General features: G+C 42.2%; 1 protein-coding gene and 1 pseudogene across 18 annotated transcripts in view; one reads left to right on the top strand and one right to left on the bottom strand.

Annotated features, from left to right (window-relative positions):
* The window catches only part of Rpl11-ps1 (ribosomal protein L11, pseudogene 1), a 235978-nt pseudogene extending 215963 nt beyond the window's left edge, over window positions 1-20015 (bottom strand).
* Rbfox1 (RNA binding fox-1 homolog 1) overlaps window positions 1-26366 on the top strand; it is a 2095840-nt gene that overhangs the window by 1468415 nt on the left and 601059 nt on the right. For all 18 annotated transcript variants that reach the window (XM_039085817.2, XM_017597207.3, XM_017597209.3 and 15 more), the window contains one exon: window positions 23506-23547. In XM_039085817.2, coding sequence (XP_038941745.1) covers window positions 23506-23547 — 42 coding nt within the window. The remainder of the gene's footprint in view (window positions 1-23505; window positions 23548-26366) is intronic.

Raw genomic sequence — 26366 nt, 5'->3', positions numbered from 1 at the left:
ACAATACAGTAAAATAATAAAGTAAAATAGAACTTTGGGACTGTCTCTGTTTTATCTAGCCAAATGAAAGATGGGGTGGTCAACAAAAAAGGTTAACAGACACATAAATGAATGAAATGGGACTTGGTCCATATGCTGTCATAATGAAAAGGCTTTTCTTTTTCCCTTGAACTACAAGCCCAGTGGAGTCTCTACATTCCTACTTTCCTCATTCCTACTTTGTATTGTGTGACTCACAGAGGGCTTCACGCTGGCTGAATAAACGATTAAGTGCAAGGATGACTGGGAGAAGGACTATTCTCCTCACAGAGCTTCCACTCAAATTTCTCTTCTTTCCCAACATGCACTGCTTTGATCCCATAGCTCTTACTGACTGACTGGATTGTCTTGTTTTGGCCTCCATGTACACGATCAATGTCATTGTCTGGGACAATTCAAGCCTCATATGCCATTCTACTGCTCTAGGTATTTTGATCCCCAAGAGTCCATCCATGTTTTGGATTCTCCACAACACTTGGAAGCCGAAGCACGCTGCCCTGAGAAATGGATGCATGCCAATACTCAGCTGCTCACATCCTTCTGCTATGCTGCCCTTTTAGAGTAGTTATTCCTGCTCCTTGGATATGTTGATCTACCCTTCTTGGATTCCAGCATCTTACCTCCAAAGTCAAGCCAAAGGGGAAAAAAAGTTGACTTCCTTGTTATATGGTTAGTATCAAATATCCAGGTCCACAGGTCAGATTCTCTCTGTGGTGGAGACATGTGGCCATATTCTGGTTTCAGACATGAATGGATTGCCATGTCCAAATACTGGAGACTTGATGCAAATAAAGAATATGTTCATAATTCATTAAACACCACCTTGAAAGTTTTAGGTACATGTAAGCCTTACATAGAGAAAGTACCACTCAGCTTTCCAATATGATAGAATAATGGGCTGTATAGTATGCTTGAGTTTGTAATATGATATATGTAGATTGCAAAATTGCCAATTAAAATTATGTGCTGTGGTGGCTTGAATAAAAATGCTCTCTGTTGTCTCATATGTTTGAAAGCATAGTCATCAGGAAGTGGAACTCCTGGTTTGGAAGAACTCAAGGCATGTCCTTGTCAGAGAAAGTATGTCACTAGGATTGGGCTTTGAGGTTTCAAAGTCCTTTGCCAGGCCCAGGTACTCTCTGCCCACCAAGCAGGACATAGCTCTCAGCTACTGCTCCAGAACCATGTGTACTGCTATATACGCTGCTGCCATGGTGATAATGGACTAAACCTATGAAACTCTAAACGAGCACCCAATCGGATGCTTCTTTCATAAGATCTGCCTTGTCCCTGGCATCTCTTTGTAGCAATAGAACAGTGACTAATGGCTAAGGCATGTGTCTCCCACCCTTACTATCATTATAATATCAAGGTACCATTTCTTATCCGTATTTTTTAAAGTAAGAACAGCGTGAAGTTTGAAAGGCACTATGATAATCTAAGTCTGATAGCTACCAGGATGCAAAGGGAGAATTTCAACCCAGATCTTTCAAACTCCAAAGGAAAACACAGACTCTCCAATATGTGTCACCTGCGGGCCCTGTCATACAGAAGCATGGAAGGCAACTCTCTGAGATCAGCAGAACACTGTAGAGAATTCAGAAACGAGACTCCAGGTTTCAGGGATGGGGAAGCCACTGGTATTCAAGGTCCTGCCTCTGCTCTTGGGACCAGATAGAAGCAGTGGGAAGAGAGCACTGAACTCTCACAGAATCAAAGGACACCTGTTCCCCAAGTTGACATTTCCCAGTCTTCCAGAACTCCAGTGAGTGACTGAACTCCATGCAACCTGGGTCCATTGGGGGTATCCATGGATTTCCTCTCTGACAGTCAAAAATGCTGACAGCAGTGCATATGTGTTTGGGGGATCCAAACATGGTTCCTGAGAGAGTTGAGACCTTCTAAGATCCTGTACACATATCTGATGCTTTCTATTGGGAGGGCATTATATCCTATTTGGACAGACATAATTGCAAGTCCAACATTATATTTACCTGTCTTAGTCAGGGTTTCTATTCCTGCACAAACATCATGACCAAAAGGAAGTTGGGGAGGAAAGGGTTTATTCAGCTTACACTTCCATATTGCTGTTCATCACCAAAGGAAGTCAAAACTGAAACTCAAGCAGGTCAGAAAGCAGAAGCTGCTACAGAGGCCATGGAGGGATATTACGTACTGGCCTGCTTCCCCTGGCTTGCTCACCTTGCTTTCTTATGGACCCCGAGACTACCAGCCCAAAGGATGGCACCACCCAAAATGCCCCCCTGCCTTGATCACTAATTGAGAAAATGCCTTACAACTGGATCTCATGGAGGCTTTCCTCAAGGGAAGCTCCTTTCTCTGTGATAGCTCCAGCTTGTGTCAAGTTGATACACAAAACCGCCAGTATAATTGACGCCTTGTCAACTTGACACACAAACATATCTCTATTAAGCCTCACCTCTTACTTTCTTATTCATTCCCAAGATCAAATTAACTTTAAGAGTCCCACAGTCTTTACAAATTCTTACATATTAAAATTTCAATCCCTTTAAAATATCCAATCTCTTTTAAAATTCAAAATCTTTTGACAATTCAAAGTCTTTTAACTGTGGGCTCCACTAAAATACTTTCTTCCCTCAAGAGGGAAAAATATCAGGGCACAGCCACTATCAAAAATGAAATCAAACTCTAACCATACAATGTCTGGGATCCACTCACAATCTTCTGGGCTCCTCCAAGGGCTTGGGTCACTTCTCCAGCTCTGCCCTTTGTAGCACACACCTTGTCTTCTAGACTCCAGAAGCCTGTACACCACTGCTGCTGCTATTCTTGGTGGTCATCTCATGGTACTGGTATCCCCAAAACACTGTTGTCTCCCACTGCAATTAGGCTTTGCCAAGAGCCTCTCATAGACTCTCTTCATGTTGCCAAGCTTCAACTCCTTTGCATGATCCCTTCAGTCCTGGGCCATCAATTGCAATTGAAGCTTCACCTTACCAATAGCCTTCCATGGCCTCTCACATTGCTGAGCCTCAGCTGCTCTTTATGACCCCTTCATGCCTTCAAAACCAGTACCCTGGTTGACTCTTACACATTACAAAGTCCAGCCACAGCATGAAGTACAACCTTGGGTATCTCTGGGACACAGCCTCTTTGTGCTCTCAGAAAACACTTCCCAGGAGATTTCACCTCAGTGATGATGGTCTCTTCTTAATCACCACTAATTTCTTAGCCCCAACTGACCAGCATCAATAGTCCTAATAATACAAAGGTTTAGTTTTAGTAGCTCTGGTATCTTGTTAATCACAGATGATTTTTCAGCCCCAGCTAACCAAAACCACAGAATCATCACAACCAAAATAGCAACAGCCCTGGTAAGAGTCTTTAATCTTCTCTCTGGAATTTTATAAGCCAGGCCTCCATCTTCTGCACTGTTCTCAACATTATCTTCTAAGTTCGTACAGAACATCTCACAGAGCTCTTAATATCCCAATGGCTCTTCTGGGTCAAAGTTCCAAAGTCCTTCCACAGTCCTCCTTAAAACATGGTCAGGTTGTCACATGAAGACCCCTCTCCTGGTACCAATTTGTCTTAGGTTTTCTATTCCTGCACAAAACTTCATGACCAAGAAGCAAGTTGAGGAGCAAAGGGTTTATTAAGCTTACACTTTTCACATTGCTGTTCATCACCAAAGAAAGTCAGGACTCAAACTCAAGCAAGCCAGTAAGTAAAATCCCTCCATGGCCTCTGCATCAGCTCCTGCTTCCTGCCCTGCTTGAGTTCTAGTGGTTTTGTTCAGCACTGATATTACAAGTCTGGCACATTCTGAATCTCATATCTAGCAAAAAAAAAGCAGGGGAAAAACAAAGGGAGAAAGATAAAATGAGACAACAAAGTCTTGGCCATGTACTTAATGCTCCTTTGAGCTAGAGAGATAGCTCAGAGGGTAAAGATGCTTGTTACCAAACATCATGACTCAGGTTGAATACCTGTCACCTATACAGTAGAAGGAAGAGAATTGACTTCCACAGACTGTTCTTATTTTTAAATAATATTTTTGTTAATTCTTTGAGGATTTCATAGAGCGTATTTTTATTATATTTACCCTGCAGATCCTTCAATAGGATCAAAGTTGGAGATCCTAGAAACTGAATTGGAAGTGGGGAAGACACCTTATTTAGACTTCTATATAGGGAGCTATCCACCACCCTCCTGGGGGAACATTTTGATCAGATAGCCACTTAAGTTTCTTTATCATTGTGATGATCGTGTCTTAGGAAGAAAATCATAAAACTGGGCATCTCTTAACAGCAGGCTATGGTGTGGCTCACTAAGAATGTGCTGTTAATGCATTTTAATGACATGCTTTATAATATCTTATTAAAGATTGCAAGAGCATCTAATCATCATTTAATAAATATTAATGAAGCATTTACAAATCGCACCTTAATTTATAGTGTTGAAACTCATGTCCTGCCCTGGTCATCAATGCATGTTGGGCACAGTACCTTGACAAAGGATACCATAGTAACATTATGCCATCCCAGTACCATAAGTGATTTTAAAATAATAATAATAATAACAGTAGTAGTAATTCTTGGAGTTCAGTTCAGTGCAATGAAGCTTGATACCCAAAGCAGTTTTAGCAATTATTATTCCGTTTGGGAACATTAAAACATAATCTACCATGAATTTATAATCCATAGCTTCTCTCGTACTCACTTTTTAATAATAGGCAATAATTATAAGCCCTCGTGCAAAACTTCCTGCAGATGTTGGGAGATCCTTGCTCATCTGGCACATGATGCTATGCAGGGGATTGGTGGATATTGGGTGTGTGCTCTGCTGATTCTGTTTCTGATGTTCATAGAGCTTAGAATGTGGCTGCTCATCCTTGCCATGTGGCCTGGCCATTACCTTAAAAGCACTCTGCCTGGCCTTACTGTGAGGCCCATTCCAGGGTGCGGCCCTTGACTACTCTTTGCAATTCATACTGGTCTTCAGCTAGAGTGACATTTACATGGGTGGGTAGGCCTTCCATGTTACGGAAGGCAAAAATTGAAAATGCACTTAAAAATCACCTCTTTCTACTTCTTCTTTTGTGGGTAAGGAAATGAGGCTCGGTGGGTAGAGACCACTGGTGGTCGCAGAGAGATGAAAACAGACCTGTCCTAAGGAATGCGACTTAGTCTTTTCCAAACTCACAGTTGGGAAGAAATGGCTTGTGCTTTTCGACTGGGAGTTTAGGTGACTCCAAGACCTATGTTTGGGAAGACGCTCTGCAGAATGCTGGTCCTCTGGATCACGTGGCCTAACCCGTTGGACTTCCAGCTGGGTTCCAGTGCAGGTGGCTAAGGATCATTAGTACTAAGAGGAATTGACCAGCAGATGGCGACGCAGGGATTCAAACTGCAGCAGCCACGTAGTAATGCGGCCCTGGGCCTGGGATTCACAAACCCCAGCAGAAAAGTGTCCAGCTTGAAAAAAGGGCTCTGGATTTGTCCTGTGCTTTTGCTGCGACACTTGGACATAACGGTTAGCTTTTTCCTAAGTAGGATAAAATGGCAGATTAAGGGGTGCCAGTGCATGCTCCAGGCTTTGAGTCAGCTGGGGTATGGATCAGAACCTGAGGGCAGTGCAAAGAGAGAATCATGGACAGGAGAAGCCCATACGGGGGCTGTGTGAAGACTAGGAGTGTCTGCTCTTTACAAGTGATAGAAGCTTTCACTGCAGCCCAGGATGTGGGTGACCCTCACTTCAGTCTCCAGCCTAGTATTGCTTTTGTCCCTTCACAGCTCTGTTACATAGGCAGTACTTCTAGGCTGTCTCAAAGTAGTAGATTAACCTATGTGCCATTGTTTTACAAAGACATTTAAGTGACTTTTGGAAATCCTGTTACTCAATGGGAAAAGGATGGTTTAGGGTGATGCTTATATTTCTAAATCAGAAGCCTAGACTTTCCTCCCTGTTTCCTTGCCTCTGTCACTTGCTCCTTTGTCTATACATAATGACACCTCTCACCACAGCATCCCTGGGGATTCTCTCCTTTCCTGGCTCTGCAGCTGTGGTCTGTCTAAACAAAGACGGAGGAGGAAGAGAGGCTCTAGTCCCTTGGCAGAGTCAGGTTGACCCATCAAACAGATTTACTACTACTGCATTCCTTAGCTAGCAAGGCGAACACCAACTCTTCCTTCTTCTTTATACCCAAGCCTTATATTCCTGCCACCAATGAGCATTGTTCCACCTGTGCCTCAGAGTCAGAGAAAGGCCATGCCTTGTCCCTGTTGCTCTGGTCCTTACTGACAGCTCGTGGTGTCCCCTGATTGCACAGCAATGGTGTCCCCAGGGAAGGCTATGAGGGCCAAGGCTGCTGGATTTCCTCTGATGTAGATACTACCCATGGGGTCTACAGTGAGTCTGTCTGAAGAAGCTGAGCCCATATCCTACTCACCAGCCACAGACTGAAAGTTGTTCCATTTTTTTCTTATCACTGGGCTTTCCTGAGGACTCTTCATGGGAGCAAGACAGTGTTTTCATTTCATGACTTCTCTTTTCCAAGCTCTGTTCGAACCTCACAGTGCCAAGATCCAGATCCCTGACTTGTTAAGAGTGCGTGATTCCTGAAGGTGAGAGCTGTCTTACTCTACTGTCAATCATACCATGGACAATATGGACAATTTTACACACACACACACACACACACACACACACACACACACACACAATTTTTCTGGTTAATAAACAATTGGAAAGAGAGGACAAGGAAACATTCATTGTATCTTTTTCATTTAACTAGCATTATATAATTATGACTTAGGGCCAGAAACTGATAAAAGAGCTTTTGAAGCACAGACACATCAAAACTCTATGATTTGCTATTATTCATACTCCCTCCCTGATCTTCTGAGGGGCTCCTGAACACCCATACCAGCCAAGCCACCTGCTCATAGCCCAGCAAGAGGCCAAGTTCTGGATTCAAACCCATGTCGTCAGACTTTAGGTTTGCTTCAAGCTGCTCTGATAACTTCTATCATCTCCGAGAACTTATTGTTTTCTGACCCCCAGCCCCCACTATATTCTGATTTACCATGCCACAATGCAAGAAGGCACAGGGCTTAATCCTCAAAGCTAGCTGGCAGGGCTCAACTTTGGGAAGACACAGGGATGGTTTTTACGTGGTGGGTGAAGAGTTGAGAAATCAAGTGGGACTTCCTCCACCTCTGCAGTGTGACAGCATGCTTTCTAAGTGTGACAGTGAGAGAAGGGAGAAAGGGAAAGGAGTAAAGGAGGAAGGGGAAGGAAGCACAAAAGAAGGAAGGCATAAAATCTGAAGGAAGGAGAAATGAAGAGAAGTAAGAAGATGAGAAGAAAAACAGTTAAGCAAGATGGAAGGAGCCGGGTGAGGGTGGGAGGGAGGGAGAGGCAGAGGGAGGGAAGGAGAAGAAAGGGGAAAGAAAGGGATAAAGGGATAAAGATGGATACGATTTAAGAGAAAAGAAAGAAGAGACGGAAGGAGAAAGAAGTAAGATGGGAGAGAAAGGGGGAGGAAGGAAAGAAACATCAGAAAGGCAGGAGAGACATAAGGCATAAGGAACGAGGGGGGAGGGGAGGGGGAGGGGGAGGGGGAGGGGAGATGCATTGGGGAGTGGAGATTCAGTCCTGAGAAATGGCTTTGTATCTGCTCATTGCTTGGCAGGGCTTCACTGCCTCAAAACCTGCAGAAATATTGGAAGTCAAGATCCAATATAATAATTGGCTTACAAATCTGAAAAGGGATGGCTACACGCTTCCATTTCCAAGATTCATTAGCGCAGCTCTCCCCATAATAGAAGGGCTTGCTCGACCTGTAAGCCATTTTCTAATCAAACTGGCACAGGGTCCAGGCTCCACTTGGGTAAAAATGGGCTGCTCTAAAATTGCTCTGCCACTGTAGAGGCCAGGAGTTGGATGGAATAGATATGTTTTCTGTTGACACTTGATCGTGGACTCTGATCCATCACAATGAGGAGTCCTCATTTTTTAAATCCCACAGAACAGGACTTTGACACCTGTTTTTGAACAAAGCCCAAATCTTATCTTTGGGTTTCTTTGACAATGTGGGGCAGGTGTGAGCTATCACAAGGTCATCCACTAAAGGCCTTCTAGGGATACTTTGCTTGGTGATGTGGATATGCAAAAGTTGTGTCATACAACATTTTGGGGCAAATAGAGCTACGTCCTGCAGAAGTTCTATGAGAGAATGTGCTAGTGTTGGTCAGTTCTGAGAGTGAGCTAGTATCCTCTCTGGTGTAGAACAGGAGAACATAGATGCCCCAACTCTGGAAAAACTCTCCTCATGCTGCCCCTGCCCTCTAGTTTAGCATGCACATGATTTACTAAGGTGTCTCAGAAAAGTCTCATTCAGTTGGTCTGGTGTTGGGTCTGAGACACTTCAAGGTTAATAAGCTTCAAGACATGGCCATGCTACTGATGTACAGCTTTACTCTGGGGAGGAAGTTTCACTGGGACACTCCTTGAATAACCTATACTTATGATCCTAGCACTTCCCTGTGCTTCCTCAACCACCATCACCCAGCAGTCTATTTATCCTAGTTAAAGGGCTGTCCTGCTCCCTCTGATTATTCCTCACCATACTGATTACGTTATTCACTTAAATTAAATAAAATGCACCCTATCGAATGCACAACACACAAAAGAATATTTATTTGAATATTAAGTACAGATAAGGCTTCCCCTGGGATTATTTCAAGAGCACATTTGCAGGATTTAATTGCAAGGTTTTCCTGCTCTTTGTTGCTTTCAGAGCACTCCTTGTGAAAATATTTTCTTTCCGAAGGTAAAACTCCACTCTGTTGGTTTATTATTATTATTATTTTAGATCTGAAGAGCTCTCTGAGCTCCGTCATTACTTCCAGTGTCTAATTAATACTGGAGATGACAAAGCAAACAGCCAGCTGACCTAGATTCCTCAAGTAAATTGCCTGCAAATTACAGAAATGCCTCCTCGTCGGTTTGGACCTTTTGATATCCTCATTCTTCCCGCAACCGTTCCTTAAGCTTAGGGGTTTAATGACTCAGGAAATCTCCGTCTTCAGGTACCTCTTCAGAAAGAGCATGTATACACATGTATATACGTATGCCTAAGTATACAAGGAGAGAGAGAGAGAGAGAGAGAGAGAGAGAGAGAGAGAGAGAGAGAGAGAGGCAGAAGAAGAGGCAGAGAAACAAAGACAGACAGAGACAGACAGAAAAACAGAGAGACACTCAAACATGAACTCACAGAGTCAAACACATTGGCAAACACACACAAACATATCACACACACACACATACACACAGAGAAAGGCACAGAACTAGCTTTCATGAACACACGTACACACACACATACATACACACACACACATACACGCGCACACACACATGGGACAAAAGCAATCACATACCTTTCTGACAATTGCAGAGGAGAATTAGAAACACAGCACTCCTCAAGCTTCCTGGTCTACACAGTCATGTCCACTTCTTGAACATGACATTCTTTAATGTCCTGGAAATCAAGAATAGAAAGACCTCTCCAAGATGCAAAAGATTCTTCAGGTGCTGAAGGCAACACAGCTCAGAAAGTCAGCCAGCAGAAGTCCACCTCAGGGCCTAAGATGACAATGTCACTCATGTCCCTTCATCTCTGTCTGGAGAGATAGTCTGCTGGGACAGTGTTCATCCTTTTTTTATGGCAGCACAGTAGTAGCTCCATAAGTTCTTTCTGCTGACATTCTTTCTAATCCATGGGCATGGGCTATTAAGAATCTAGCACACAGCTTTCTAGCGTATCCATCGCTTTAGAAAACGCTTGTTTCCTACTGCTCTGTCTGTGGCCACAGCATCTCAATACCTTTGTGGGAAGAACAAATCACAGCAGAAGCAGAGGTGGTACTGTTCTAATTTGATTTCTGTGCTGTGATAAAATACTCTGATAGAAAGTGACAGGTGATAAAGTGTTTTATTTCAGCTCACAATGCCCAATTTTAGTATGTTATTGTAGGGGAAATCAAGGCACATTTAACAGCTAACCTCAGTGTATCCACAATGAAGAGCAGACAGAGAATGGATGCATGCTTATTCACTTCCTTGCTAGCCTGTGCTCAGATGGATTTCTCCACTCTTACATAGATTAACATCTCTTTGCCTAGGGAGTAGTGCTGCCCACAGTGGCTTTGGCCTTCCCACATCAATTAACTTAATTAAGAAAATCCAGGTTTCCTCACAGATATTCCCACAGGCTAACCCCATACAGAAAATTCCTCACTGAGACTCTCCTCCCAGAGAATTGTAGATTATACCAAGCAGATGAGTAAAGTCAGTATCACATTAAAGCTCACCACTGAATTCAAGCTCACTATCACATTAAAACTCACCATTGCATTAAAATTCACCATTGCATTTAAGCTCACCACTGCATTTAAAGCTCACCATCACATTAAAGCTGACCATTGCAGTTGTGTACCACTTCTTTCTTGAATTGCAAAGGAAATAATAGAATGTATTCTGTGTGCTAGGAGCTAAATCGCTATGTGCTTTTCACATTTTACTTTTGCAAATAGGAACTCATTCAAACTCATGTGTAACTTTTTGAAGAACAAGACAGACCCAGGCCAGAATGTTTGTCCCTAAGTTGATAAGCAGTGAACTTGAGATTATAACCTGAGATGCTTTCTCTAGTGTTTGACTCTGATCACTTAAAATGTTTGATACATGTCTGCCCATTAATATGATCAAGATGCTTGCCTACAGAAGCCATAGTCTGCGGGTCTAGGATGAAAATATTTAATTGGGAAGCAGATTATAAAATTATTAACTCTGATAACAATTATCATTAGAACACTGTTACATCCAATGAGAAAGAAACAACACAACTTGTCTAGTTAAAGCATCTTAATGTGAAACTGTCTAGAGAGCCTACATTCTACCACAGTAGATAAATGCAAATGATATGCAAATAGCCCACCTGTCCAACCTGACTCTTTCCTAGCTCTAACAGTGGGCAGGGAGCATGATGGGAAATCTGAATTGTGATATTCATGCTACGTGAGCTCTGCTCCTCTCTGGCTGTAGGGTAATGATGGTCCCAGGAGACCGGTCCAAGGAAACCTGCCAAAGCCTTTTAGTTCTGCAGGAGATTTTCATGAGTATTGTTTGAATATTCTTGGACTGAGCAAGCGACTAGGGTAAACCTTGGAAGGGGGCAATTATAACCCTTGGTTATGAGGAAAAGGAAAGGCAATTGTGTCTACCACTGAAACAAACAGAAATCACCTTTGTCATGGTGACAAGTGTTTGTTCCAACCCTCTTCTGCCTCGGTTCACAAAATACCTTATTAAATCTACAGAATAAAAATATGCCTGGGGTGATAGTTTATTATTATGGTAAATAATAGGCAATATGTTTCCTTCACCTTGAAAGTGATCTGGTGCAAAGACATTCTTTGGCTTAGCTCCTGAGGTGTTTACAGGGCATATCAGCTTGGGGCTGCCCTTTTATCCAAGACTAGTTTGCAGCCTTAAATTTAGAACTCCAAGAGGAGACTTCCTTGTAGTAATTAGATGGGTGCTGAGTGGAGGCAGAGTGAATCAGATTCTCACCACTGGTTTTTGGGGGGCAACAACCTTTCATTTAGGTTTGTCTGCTTCATTGTCATTGGACATATTTGTTTCAGACCTGGGAGACTTAACTTTCTGATTACTTTGCAAGTACATGCATGAGAGCAGAAACATAACAAAAAGAATTGGTCTGAAGCAAATGCTCTTAAAACCTGTGATCTGAAAAATCTTTTGAATTCTAGGGGCATCCTGACTCTAATGTCCCTTTAATAATATAAAATAGATCTCACTCCATTTGGTGACTTACAATACAGAATTAAGAATGTCTCAAAATATCCAAGGATGTTACTTCCCTCCTGATGTAAGTACATAAACTCCCAAGTACCACATGCATCCAATCAGTGCAAGCATCCAAGCAGCAAGAACATTCAAGTACCACGGGCCTCAGTGTTAAATATTTTAAGGGCTGCAGGGGGGCTTGCCACTCCTTGCTGCCTTCCAGGTATCTCACCACAAGCTTGGCGCTGAAAGCTACGCAGTCCACTGAGATTTTGAAATTCGCTCAATATTTTCCCAAAGACCGTGAGCCATGAATTAACTGCGGTGATGTTTTCAACACGTGGGCTTATGTATTCTTTTGCATCGATGGGTTTGGGTCTCTTTGTGCTTAATATATGATCTTGCCTTGCCTTGCCTGGCCTGGCCTGGCCTTTCTCTTTCCCTTCCCACAGGTCCTGTATTTCTAACCAAAGCCTGCAAGGATTCAGCATCACATTCTAGTTCTCCTCATTGCTAAAGTGAAGATAACACAGGAGAGCAGAGCTGTGTCGAGTCCCTACCTTGTTCTCTCAAGGCACTGTCTTCACTGGTGCCTTGAGCCAGAATTGAGTCTATTAACGATGGTTGGCTTAACTCATTATTGTTCCTTTTGTATTTTATTTCTTTTTAATTGATTATTTATTACTCTCTGTCCTGAATCCTAAGCATTGTCCACCATTAAAAACATTCCATCCTTAAAACAAAAATAAATAGTCATTGGAGTAAATTATGCCATCTCAATTTGCTGACCAGACATAAACAACCCCATCTTTTTCTAGTCAGAAGATATACTCCATTGTTGGATATATATTTTAAAACAATGATTTGGTTACATCCAATGCTGACTAAAACTCTGTTCAAGGGTTTTAGATCTTCATAAATTTGGGTATTTGAAAAGCTTTCCACCTATTTCCTTAGGAGTCAGACTGAGAAAAATGAACTCTTTCATTTTGATTTTAAGTTGATGTAGATAATCTTATTTTCATACTAAAGAGAATCCATAGGGGTTAGAGAGAGGGTTCAGTGGGTAAGAGACGTTGCTGTGCAAATATGAGAACCTGACCCGCACTCCCCATTGCTCACATGAAAAGCTGGGTGTGGCCAGTATGGCAGGTGTAGATGATGAGGATTCCTGAGAGATCACTGAAGCCACCATCCTGTTTCAGGTTTCAGTGAGAAACCCTGTCTCATGGTAATGAGATTTTGCCCTTTGCATATGTGGTCATGGCCACAGATACCCCACATACCTTGTCCAATAACATTGGCTAGCTTAGATCTCCAGAATGGAGTAAGGTTTCATACACTTGTCTCCTGTCTGCTTAGAGGCTCTATCTTGGGAAGACACTATGCAGGCAACCATAGCAGTTGTACGTTTGTCAGTGTGATGGACATGTCCTGCCCATAGACAGCTCTTCATAGCCCTCTTTCTTATCATTTGGCTCCTTACACCCTCTCTTGCTCAGAGACCTTTTCTAGGCAAGCACCATGCTTTAGGTATAGCTGCAGTCATTCCTTTCAGTACTGCTCTGGGGGTGGCACAGCCGGGTGCTGAGAATACCTGCATCAGTCAAGTACATAGAGTAACGCAAAATACACTAAGGAAAAGGCAAAGCATGCTTTTCACCCACGGTCCTTTGGGACCTGTGTTTACAGGGAGTCCTGTGTGGTTTCAGAAGAATTTATAATAATTACTAGGACAGCCAAGCTGAAAAGTGCACGGAGCTTCCCATTGATTTGATTTATTGAGTTTTGTGTTGCTAATCTTCTGTTGCCATCCTTAAAAATGATTCACAATTGTTCTTAAAACTGGACTCTCCAGCATCATGTACTACAAACAAGAAAACATGGACATCCATTTGTCCATTCATTTATCCTGGGTCTTTGACTCTTGCTTTCACAAGGCAAGCGATCTCTACCCGATTTCCTCCGACATTTGACTCTTCTTCCTTACTCAGTCATTGCATGTCCACAATCCCCCTGAGCTTCTCATTCCTCTTTTTTTTCTTCTGAATATTTATTTGGATTATTCCCGCATGCATGGTCTGAAACACAAAACAGAAATATGTGGGTGAATTCTTACATTCTGAGGCTAGTATGTCCCTTTCATTGTGTGCTCTGAGTACTTTCCTAAGCTCACTCTGGGAAGTGTTTTATGTGGTAAAAATTGTCACTATCTCCATGTTTTAAAGGAGATGGGAAGAGACTGTGGAGCTGCCCGTGTGTACATGATGGTACATGACGATGTATGTTCAAGGCAGTCTCCCTCGGTAGCCCATGCTGTCGGTGGACTTGAATTCTTCCTGCCTCTGCCTCCCTCATGCTGGGATTTCAGGGATGTGTCACTATAATGGATCCCTGCAGACCTAACCATTGCTTTCCTACTGCCTAAAGCAATAGCATCCGGAGGATGCTCAGTGTCTCTGCACAATGAACAGATAGACAAATCCTAAGCACCATCTCCATGAAGACCGAAGCTCTGAGATTTGGTCCTCTGGTCCTCATCCTGACAGAGCTAGTCTGATGAATTGAGAGACAGAAAGACAGAGATGGAGAGAAAGAGTGACAGAGAGAGAGACAGACAGAGACAGAGATAGAAACAGACAGAGACACAGAGACAGACAGAGACAGACAGAGACAGAGAGACACAGAGAGACACAGAGACAGAGACAGAGGGATAGAGTAACAGAGACAGAAGGAGAGAAAGAGGGAGAGACAGAGGGAGACAGAGAGACAGGGAGACAGAGAGACAGAGAGACAGAGACAGAGAGAGCATCTGGCATCAAGACAGGAAGGACTGAAAGAGAAAGTTCTTGCATATGGAAGGGAACTTTTGCACACTGCTGGTGGGAAGTGAACCAGCCCAGCCACTGTGGAAATAAGCATGGAGATTCTTCATTCAACTACTAATGGCACCGCTAACCTTACAACATGGTATGGTCTAGCTACACCACTCCTGGGAATTTCCTCTCTACTAAATATATTTCATAAGTACTTGTCCATCCATGTTTATTTGGAGTGCTATTTGCCAAAGATAAGCTCGACACAAAAACTTATATCTTACAAACCGGGGAACTGAGGATGAAAATGTGGTCTATGCATGATGGAATCACATATAGAAATGAATTGAGCCATAATAAAGGATCAAGCTATGTCTTTTTGGGTGGAATAGTTGCAAATCCAAGCCACTCTCAAAAAGGAAAACAACAGTATGTTTTCTTTCATTTGGGGGCGTCCTAGATTTCTGGTACAGATTTATAAAACCATGCAGCTATATATTGCATGTAACAAGAAGCAAAAGTATCCAGGGAACAAAGGGGGCTACTAGGGACAAGAGACAGAAATAAAGAGAAGGCAGCATGGATAGATCGATGGACGGTCCATGGACTGAATATATTATATTTGTATAAAAATATCTTCTGAAACTATGCAACATGTACAGTGAATATACTAGAAAGACAGAGGTAAACAGAGATTAGACACACACACACACACAAAGAGAGAGAGAGAGAGAGAGAGAGAGAGAGAGAGAGAGAGAGAGAGAGAGAGAGAGAATTGAGCATGGCCTTGCTGCCTAGCTGAAGACAGACAGTGGAGTAAGATGAATCCGGGCTATTAAACAGCCCTGTACACCCAGAAGAGCGAAAGGCCGCATGGGCTGCTTTATTGCTGCGGTTCTAACCTTTCATAAGCGCTTACTTGGCAGCCCTATTGAGAGTGGTATTTGATTCTGGAAGCATCTTAAAGGAGCAACGCCCGACCTTCCACTTTCCCTTTTTTCATTTAGGCCATAAAATATATTGGCTTTGTGCATTACTGCCAAGGGAAGGGGGAAAAATGCCATGAGTTAGTTTCCAAATGAAGTGACATTTAGTGAAGTGTACCTTTAAGGTATTTTTCAGGGCTGGCTTTTTTCAGACTACAGAATAAGGGTCTCTCTCTGTCACCCAAGGTATGAAATTACAGGGACTTTTGTTTCCCTTAAACTTCCAGTCTTGTGATGGAGAAATTGTATGTGTGCACGAACGGGGAGGTCAAATGTCTACCTTTGTGGTTATCCCTTAGGTGCTGTCTACCTTGTTTTTTGAGACAGGGTCCCTCATTTCTTTGGAGCTCACCAAGTAATCTAAATCAGCTGGAAAATAAGGCTAAGAGATCCATCAGCCTCTGCCTCCACAGCACTGGGATTCCAGGACTGTGCTACCCAGCTTTTAAATGCGGAAACATAGGTTATGAGACTCGAACCCAGAGCCTCATGCACTTTACCAGATGAGCTCTCTCCTTAGCTCCACTGGAAAAATAAACCTCAGTAGCCTTGCGATGCCCTTATGGGCCCTCGGAGCCTGCTTGCACCTTGGTTGGGGCATTTGGGGAGGAGTGCTGTTGTAACAGAGCTGGGATTTAGCCACCATTTCAGGATTGTGTCTCAATCCTTAGGAAGGGAGGAAGTTACGAACCACGTATCTGTACTCAATGATCCAAACACAGTGAGGAGAGGACCCCAGCATGTGTGTGTAGACATCAAGGATGCAAATAAGTTGACTCTCCCATGACTGACGGGTGTGCACCATCACGGGCAGTAGTTGAGCATGTTCTAAAAGATATGCAATACACATAATTAGGCTGAAGACTGAAGATAGGATTTTATTGCCTCGATATGGGTAGAACAAGCGAAGCCTTGAAGGATAATTAAAAACAAAACAAGCAAGCAAACAAAAGAACAAAAGAGAGCAAACTGTGGCCACTCAAGAGGAAACCCATGTAATCCCTTTTCTCACCCCACCCCCACCCCTGGTCTTTTTCTTCAGCCTCGTTGAAAAAGCGAAGTTCTTTTATATTATTTTTGTCTACATGATTATGGTTGAATTCTGCCTTTAATAAGTTCTATAGCAAAAACACTTTGGTGTAGCTTCACCTTGCTTGACATAGGCCAGCCTGTGCCTGGCACACTTTTGTTATTTTTCTTAAGTCAGAACATAAAGATTCTAGTTCTGTTATATAGCATTGTATTTAATTAATGCAGATGAAAGCTAGCTCTAGCATTGAAATTAAAAAGAAAACGCACTTCTGCAATAAAAGGTGGTGCTCTCCTATAGTTTCTTTGGTTTTGTCTTTACTTTTAGAGTTTTAAAAAGATTTTTTTAAAAACGTATTTATGCATGCATAGTGTGTGTGTGTGTGTGTGTGTGTGTGTGTGTGTGTGTGTGTGTGTGTGTGTGTGTTTATATGAAGTTGGGTGCCCACTTTTGCTTTTTTTTTTGTTCTGATATGAAGATATTTTCTGATTATGAATGTGTCACCCATCACAGAGGGCAACTTGATTGTTGTACACCAGCATAAGACGACAGTAAGTATTAGCAGCTTTCCCTATGCTACCTGCTCAGTGTGTGTTCCTTATTTAGAATCTGTGGCCTATTTACTGAAAGTTAATTTTTGTATTCAGTCTGAGGTTTGGGTCAGGATCCCTTCATATATGTATGTGAATGTGACTGTGTGTGCACATTCCGTTATTTAAACTTCCTGTGTTTGGGGGTATGTAACTTTTAGTCTCCTTTTATGGGTGTGTGCCTGGGACAGCATGGTTTGCTTCTAAGGTTATCGCCGTAAGGGTTATGATACATACATATCTCGCACTCTGGAAAATCAGTACCTCGCCACTTCACATGAATGTCGGCACCTTAACACCCACTTCAATTATCTTGATTATGATGATTATTTCACCCTGTTTATACACAACAACCATCAACTACGTTTGCTAATTTCATCTCACTAGCGGTGGGGGAAGATAGACCCAGTTCCCTCTGTCTCTCCGCTCTCTTCTCTCTGTGTTTAGCTGACAGGATAGAGGAGCTACCTAGAAAGCTCCCAGAAAGCATTTCTTAGATTGACATCCATTAAACGTATCTCAACGACCTCCAAAGAAGCAGACTTGGACTTTGTTTTATTAATTTATTGACTTTTATTTATCTGTATGCTTCCTGTGCTCTGGGAGAATGTATGGCACCAGGGTGCAGTATCTGCAGAAGCCAGAAGATGGCGTTGGATCCCAGAGCTGTTGTTGTAGGCAGTGGTAGGGCATGTGACAAGGGCTGGGGAAAATGGCTGGATTCTCTGTAAGAGCACCAAGCACAGGTAACCATGAACCACCTGGGCAGCCCCTAGACTTGTGTCTGTATTTATGAGAAACTAGCTTTTTATCGCTTTTTGTACATTTTGTCTCCCTTCCCCTTTAGATTATCTCTGCTCATTGGAAGGCTTACCTCCTGTACCAAATGTTTGAGTAGGCCTCTTAGTGATGAAAAATTGTAGTTGCTTTCACATTTCACCTTTGTTTATATTGCTGAGGATGGACTGTAGGACCTCACATACGCTAAGCGAGAACTCGACCACTGAGCCACGCCCCAGTACTTTCATTGAATTTAAGCTGAGGATAAGAAGTTATTTCAGCAATAAGAAGTGGTGCTTTCGGGGTTGGGGATTTGGCTCAGTGGTAGAGTGCTTGCCTAGGAAGCGCAAGGTCCTGGGTTCGGTCCCCAGCTCCAAAGGAAAAAAAAAAAAAAAGAAGTGGTGCTTTCCTATAGTTCCTTTGGTTTTGTCTTTGTTTTTAGAGTTTAAAAAGATCTTTTAAAAAAGTATTTTTATGCATGCATTGTGTGTGTGTGTGTGTGTGTGTGTGTGTGTGTGTGTGTGTGTGTGTTTATATGAAGTTGGGTGCCCACTACAGCCAGAACAGAACATTGGATTTAATAGAGCTGGAATTGCAGGCAGTTCTGAATTAGCAGGGGTAGGATCAGGGAGCCCTGTCCACAGGAAGAGCGGCAAGTTCTGTTAGCCATTCCAACCCCTTGTTTTTATTGGTATCGTTAGTTTAAGTGAAAAATTTGTAATTTGTTGTACAGTTGCTTCCTTGTACAATTAAATCATTTGTCTATGTTTGATTCAAAGTTTTTTTAATAAGCTCTCAGCAATTTCTTTGTGTATGTGTGCGAGCATTAAGTGTGTATGTGAGTATATATGTGTATACGTCTGTATCTGTGTGCATGAGTGTGCATATGTGTGACTGTGCATGAGTGAGTGTGAGGGTGAGTGTGAGTGTGTGTGTGACTGTGTATGTGTGTGAATATGGGTGTGAGTGGATGTGTGTGTGAGAGAGCATATATGTTTGTGTGAGTGTGTGTGCTTATGTTTGTGTGCAAATGCACATATAGGCCAGAGGAAGCTGTTGTTTGCCTTTCCCTATCACTCTTGACCATGTTCCTTTGAGGCAAGATCTATCCCTGAATCTGAAGCCAGTCTCACATCCATCAAGTCCCAGCCATCCTCCTGCCTCTGTCAATGACAGTGCTGGTATTACATGCACACATGTTACGCACACATAGGTTATGTGGGTGCTGGGGATCTGAGCTCAAGCTTTTATTCACAAATGAGCAGCAAAAACTCTTTTTCCTGTAATTTTTTTAAAGAGAGTTTTTCCCTACAGTTTATGATGATTATGGTTCCCCTCCCCCAACTCCTCACAGATCCCCTTCACTCCCCTACCCACCCACTCAAATCTACAACCTTTCTTTCTCTTTCATTAGAATATAACCAGGCATCTAACAGTAACAAAATTAAACAAGTTAAAATAAAAATAAGCAAAACAGAATAGGACAAAATAAATAATCAGGAAAAAAATAAAGAGTCAGAGAAAGATCTCAAGAAACACACATAGATTCTGAGACATACTTGTTTGCACACACGGAAAACTTATTAAAATAAAAATTGAAGCTATACCATATAAGTGAAAGCTCTATATGCAATAAAAAGCAAAAACAGGGAAAATAAAAGAGCCCCAACATACCATTGAGATACAAAAACCTTCTCAAATAACATCAATTTTATTCTGTGTTAGCTATCTACTTCTTGGCACGGGGCCTTCTCTTACGTGTGGTTTGTGTGCCCAAAGAGACTCCACGGAGAAAGCTAATCTCTTCTTGCCAGTGGTTATCAATGGAGATGGGTTCTAGGTTAGGGATGGGGTCATCTCTGTTTTCTCTCTCACACTGGGACTGCATCTGGCTTAGACCTGTATAGGTGCCAATCATGCTGCCATAGGCTCTGTGAATTCATATGTAGATTCTCACCCAATGAGCCCTTACTCCTGCAAAGTTTCCAGAAATTTTGTCATGATTTTTTTTTTGGGGGGGGGCAGGGGTGTGTTTTCTTTCCATTAAACTTCTTGGAATTTTAACAATCTTCTTGGACTTGTAGGTTTTTATTGTTCCCCACTTGTAATTCATTCTGCTGTTGAGTCTTGGAAGCCACAGCATGATCCAACTAATCCCATTTTGAGCACAGACAAAAAAACAGAAAGAGCAGGAAATAGGGCCAGGCTCAAAGCTCTCCCCCAGTTATGAACTTCCTCTAACAACATTCCGAGCTCAGAGGCCCTGTAACCTTCACGAACTGCACCACTCTCTCTGGGGACCAAGTAGTCACACACATGAGCCTACATTTCGTGCTCCAACTACAATGGAACAATTGGAAAAGCAAGGAGGAGGGAGCGTATGGTACCTCTTAGGAGCACAGCTTTTCATGTCATGAAGGTCTGCCCCATGGCTCATGCTGGACTCAGCCTGGGATGACTCAGGAGACAGAAGTGTGAAGGGATGGTGGGGCAGGAGGGAGGGAGAGAAAAGGAGGGTTCTCCACTTTCTGAGGTTAAAATTCGTCAAGATAAAGCCAGAGAACTTCTCCTTGGCTGTCTGTCGGTGGACACTCATTGCTGAGTCCTCCTGGGGCTTGGCTTTCCATGATCATTTATTACTGGGCTCTAGGCTGTCTTGGCTCGGCTGCCAAGCCGTAGTGTGAGGCTGGAGAATATTTTAGGTTCAGGCCTAGGTTTCCATTCTACTTCATCGTCTCATCCTCTCTATTCGCTCTCGCTGTTAAGAGGAAGACCACACTTGTATAGCAGTCACCGCCACTCCTTGCCCTCCTACACCATCTCTTCTGTCTTTCTCCTTAAAGGGTTGCCGAGATACCATCTAAAGTGCCTATTTCAAGTATACTTGAATGTACAATTTTTTATTTATCTAGCTAAATTCCTTTACTTTTTGATAAATTGGAAAAATCCCTTCCCGATCCCTTTTTCCACACTTTTTCCTCCTTAATGACTGATGGAATTATATTTTTGACAGAAAATATGATTTTGAACATTTTGTAGCTTTTTTCTCAAAAAAATGGTTTTTGGTACAGTTCTCATATCTATTTTCAGAGCTGTGTTGATGATTTTTTCCATTGTTGCACATTTTACTGTTTATAAATTTATCTTTCATAGATAATATTGTGATTCATTCTCACCTACATAGAGGTTAGTCTCCCTCCTTTCCTTCCATTTCTTTGTCTTTCTTTCTTATGGGATCAACAGCCAATCCCAGGGACTAAGCATGAGAAGCAAGCATTTCATGTCAGTTGGGGGAGTTTGCTAATATTAATGCACATAGCCTAGGTTTGATCCCCAGCACCACAGACAAGGAGCCTGGTGTTGAACAGCTCTGTTTCCAGGCCTCAGGAGGTAGATGAATGAGAATCAATGGTTCAGAATCATCCTTGGCCACATAGCTGATCAAGGCTAGTCTGGGATATGTGAGACTCAAATTAATAACAACAGCAAAGCAAAAACAATCAAAAGAGATCTTCTCAGGGGTAACTCTCTATATGGAAGGACCTACAATGGTACTCTATCCTATCTCCATCTATAGACGCCAGGCTCTGGTCTATCCTAAGCAAACAGCCTTATTTTTGTTTTTATTTTAGAAAAAGTAAAAAGAAACTTTCACTACAAAACACATAAAATATACATCAAGAGTTGGTTACTAAAGCTTCTCATCCTTCGGTGAAGTTTCAAGGAACTCCCAGAACCCTGTCAAGGGCTGAGAATTACGATTTTACAGTGGTTTAAAGGAAAATAGTAAGAGTCAATATAATCTGCCAGTAATGTAGAGCTTGGTTCCATTTCGGCCATTTGCATTGAAGGCTCATCCATCAATCCTTGACTGTGTTGAAGGACCATGCAAACCTGTTTTCCTAAGATGCATCCCTTTCTATCTTTGACCTCTGTGTAACCAACTAAATCCAAACACCTGACTGGCCATCCCCTGGTAACACATTCTGTTTTGCCTTTTTGGGTAACAAATCATATGGTCACTCTAATAAAGCCTCTTTGGATGATAAGAAAAGCACAGAGGTAAGGCACAAATCACCCGCCTGTGTTCGAAAGGTAGACTACCAAGACTTCATGCTTGCAGTGGTGACAGATACCAAATTGGGAGCAAGCTTTTGTTCTCTGCTATAAGCCTTGGTCTCAGATTCTTCCCCATGTGTCCTAGCAACCATTCCCGATCAGTCTCTCTTACTTCCTCTGGCTAGGCTGGACCATCAAACCCCATCTGTTATCCCAGTATCTCAGGAGGCTGAAGTAGAAAGATCATAAGCTGAAGCCCAGCTTGGGTGACGTAATATGCTCAAGGCAAGACAATGTAGTGATATCAGCCTCAAAATAATGAAAAAAAAAAAAAAGAAAGCTAGGATATAATTTCGAGGGGAAGCACTTGCTTAACATACATAAAACTCCAAGTTCAGACCTCTGTACCTCAGACAAACAAAAATAGTAATTAAGAAAGAACTAATTAAATGCAAGCTGCTTCCCAGGACATGAAGATAATATTGTCAGCACTAGACATTGGGGAAGACACTGCTTTGACTATTGTCTTATCACACCCAACCTCAGACAGCCTTAGGGGAGTGTATGCTCCTGTTAAACAGGACTGGAAGATTCTGTGCACAAAGAAAGCAACCCTCTTTCCCTCACCTCTGTACCATTCCCTTAAGAACACCGTTCCCCTTTGCTGGCTATTTTTGTGTTGCACAATGTAGAATAATAGTAAACAGTCCACTATCTGAACCTAGTGAAAAATCAATTATTACTATTAATGACTGGCCCATCCATCAATAGTAACTTTTTTCTACTCTTTCCCCATGTATGTGTATATATGATATGTCTATATGTGTTTGTGTTAGAACACCTGTGTGTGTCAATGCACATATGTGCTTACATGATCACATATGTTTGAGGACGCCTGTGTATGCAGAAGCACAGGTGTATTTAGAAGCACAGGTGTGCTTATGTATTCACATATATGTGGGCATCCCTGTATATGAAGATGCACATGTGTGTGTCTGTGGAGGACAGATGTTGATATCAGAAATTTTCCTCAGTCTTCTACCGTGTTTGAATTTTCTTATACCTTAGAATCTATTCTGTGTACACATACACATATGTTTATGTGGACAAGCTATAGTACAGCTGTAGGTCACTTGACAAAGTTGGTTTTCTGTTCTTGCCATGTGGGTTCCAGCTTCTGAGACTTAAAGGCAAGTGCCTTTATCCACTGAGCCATCTCACCTCAACATGTACAATCAATATGTATGTGGGTTCCAGGGGTTCTGTTGAGCTGATCCCCAACCTCCTGCTTTTATGCTGCTGTTTCAATAGAACCTTCTGACAATCTCTCCCTTTTGTCTTTTCTGCAGGTTTTGAGGCAACCGATGAATTGTGAAAGAGAGCAGCTGAGGGTATGTATAACCTGTTTGTAACAGGCTTCCTGAGTCCCATTTCTGTCTGATAAGCAAAATTTCCCTTGTCTCTTTCAAGACCTGGAATCTAAATAACAGGCTTCATCTCAAGATGGGTAGAGTTGGCAATATTTATCCCAGCTAATTTCGTATTGATCAAGCTGGTAAATACAGTAGATCTTCTTTTGAAGTGCCATTATAGTATATATGGATTTTTTTGATTTAGATTGGGCGATAAATACTTCTCTTGTGGAATTTGTTTGACATCACTGGACTCTTTTTATGTACAACATGAGGTCTAGGCAATCACAAAGGTCAGGAGGACACCTTGCTGCCCTTTTGATGTGAGAGCCTAGCTGTTTGCTGAGTGGTTAAAATGCACGTTTGCGATGGACGGGGGTTAGTGAGCAACACTTACATCAGGGCTTTTTTGAAGGCGAACTTGAATTATCCGTAGACTCTGGGTCTTGTTATCATTTGTATACGGGGATGATGAAGCCAGAATGTTAAACGTGATAGGTTATTCTCTTACTAAAAATAAGTTCCCATATTTAAGTGTATCAGATGCGTGAAAGTTTTCCTTGGGGAAGGAGGTTTTTTTCTGATGACACCATTCCCACATCGCCACATCTTTGTTAGACATACTTATTGTCATAAGCTTGTGTAGTTTTATAAAATGTCTGGATTCCCTGCCTCTGTGACCCTTTGTTTCCAAAGCATGTTCATATTTGCGGACAGAGTTTAAGGTTATAACTGACCACTGTTCGAGATCACTGCTGTGGACGTGCCATTTTCACTGGACTATGTGGCTTAATTTTGTGTTTTCTGACTACTATGGAAATTAAAAGAGCCTGTGGCTTTTCAAAACATATCAGGGCTTGAGGAGGAGGCCTGGGGACCATGATGCTCTAAAGTGTTTGACGAGAAGAATGCAATAAATGACTATAATGCCTCTGTACACTTCTAGTTATATTGAAGGAAATTTGCTGAGCTGTAATCTCCAGGCGGCCAGGACTCCTAGTGTTCTTTCTATTTTCCAATTGCCTTTGTTATGTGGTTTGTTAAATCCTATATCAAACAAACAATGAATCCACCTGTATGGAACTGCGGTAGAGGCCTGAACTTTCTTTTCTCCTTATGCTTATGTGTTTTGTAAAATGTCCTGCCCAGGCTTCTAGTAATGTTTCACCTCGGTCCACATTATTCTAGCATCAGTACCATCTCCGCATGTGACAGTCCCCAAGATATTTGTTGGTTGAGGATGTAGTTCTCCTGGCATGTGTACTCTGTGGTATAAATTGGGGGTGGCAGAACATAGCTATGATTCTAGCACTGAAGAGGTGGAGGTGGAAAAGCAAAAAGTAATGTTGTCCTCGGCTACAAAGGACTATAAGCAAGTTTGAGGCCACCCCTGGCCCCTTCAGATACTCTCTCTATTTTTATTGAAATGACATTTGCTTTAAGTTTTACTGAACTGTTCTATTGCTTTCTCTCTGCAACCTGAATGACTAGTTTCTGCTAGTAAATAATGTATTGGAATTTCTGGTTTTCTCTCCTTATGGTTGAGCAGGATGACCAGAAGTAGGTCAGTGCTAGATAAAGGGCAATGGGTTCTTATGTCTCCAGGAGGCTTTGACACCGTCCTCAAAATTCAGATAACCCTGAGTTCTCTTTTGCAAATGATGTTGCTTTGGAAAACTAAGAGTGCAGAGGACAAAGATGGACTTGTCTGCAATTTGAAGGGTTGATAATTTGATGAAGATATTCTCCATAGGGTGCACTTTAGAAGCAAGAATGGTGTCCTTATTACCGCTTAGATGGATCATTTGGTTGGGATCCATGTGTGTTCCAGGACTGACCTGGAACCCCAAGTTCAGAACCCCATCCCAAATGTTTGCTTTATTTGAGGTTATTGTTTGAGCTCTGCTTTTAGAATTGTAAACTAATTTCATGTTTGAAACCAATGAATACCACTTTGCAATTGATAAGATGAATGTTTATACACCTCCACTTTGGCACCAAGGAAAATGCATTGATGTTTTCTCTTGTTTCCATTTGACTCAGGTCATCTACTCCCTGCTATAACTGTGAGGTGTCTCATTGTTTTGTGTGCTGGGTCCCAGTGTGGGAGTGGATGTATGCCTGTGAAAGACAATAAACAGCCTTGGCTGTCCTTCCTGTGGTATTATAGATCTTGCTTTCTTACCAGTGGCTTGATGCTTATCAAGTAGGCTAGGCTGGCTGACTAGCACACCCAAGGATCTTGTCTTGGCCTCCCAAGCACTAGGATTACAAATCTGATACAGGACACTGTTTTTTTTGAATCTGGATTCAAGGTATCAAACTCAGGTCTTCATGTTTGCAGGCTTATAAATTGTACCTCCTTTTTAAAATTCAGCATCTCAGCTTGTAGCTCAGGCTAGCCCCAAATGTATTTTGTACTTCAGGCTGGCCTTGAGCATTTGCCGCTCTCATTGTCTCTGCCTCAGCAGTGCTAGAACTTATAGGCCTGGGTTATCATACCCTGCTCTCAAGTTTGACAAACCAGACTTATGTGTGAACATTTTCCTCTATTTTGTCCATTGATACTCATAGACCCTCTTATTCTCTTTATTCTGGCTGGAGAAATTGAGATTTCTGCTGTATCCCATCTTCTTCCTTACTTCCCTGTTCTTCCCCCTCCCTTTCCCATCCTATCCCCCTCCTCCTGTTATTATTCCTCTTTTTCCTCCCCTACTTTTCTCTACTTCTCTTTCCTCTCCTTCTCCCCTTCCTATTATCTCTCCTCTTCCCCTCTTCTTTCTCTTTCTCTCTCTCCT

Source organism: Rattus norvegicus, chromosome 10, assembly GCF_036323735.1.
Source record: "Rattus norvegicus strain BN/NHsdMcwi chromosome 10, GRCr8, whole genome shotgun sequence".
NCBI lineage: Eukaryota > Metazoa > Chordata > Mammalia > Rodentia > Muridae > Rattus > Rattus norvegicus.
The sequence above is the reverse complement of the archived record's forward strand: the minus strand, read 5'-3'. Positions and strand labels throughout refer to the sequence as shown.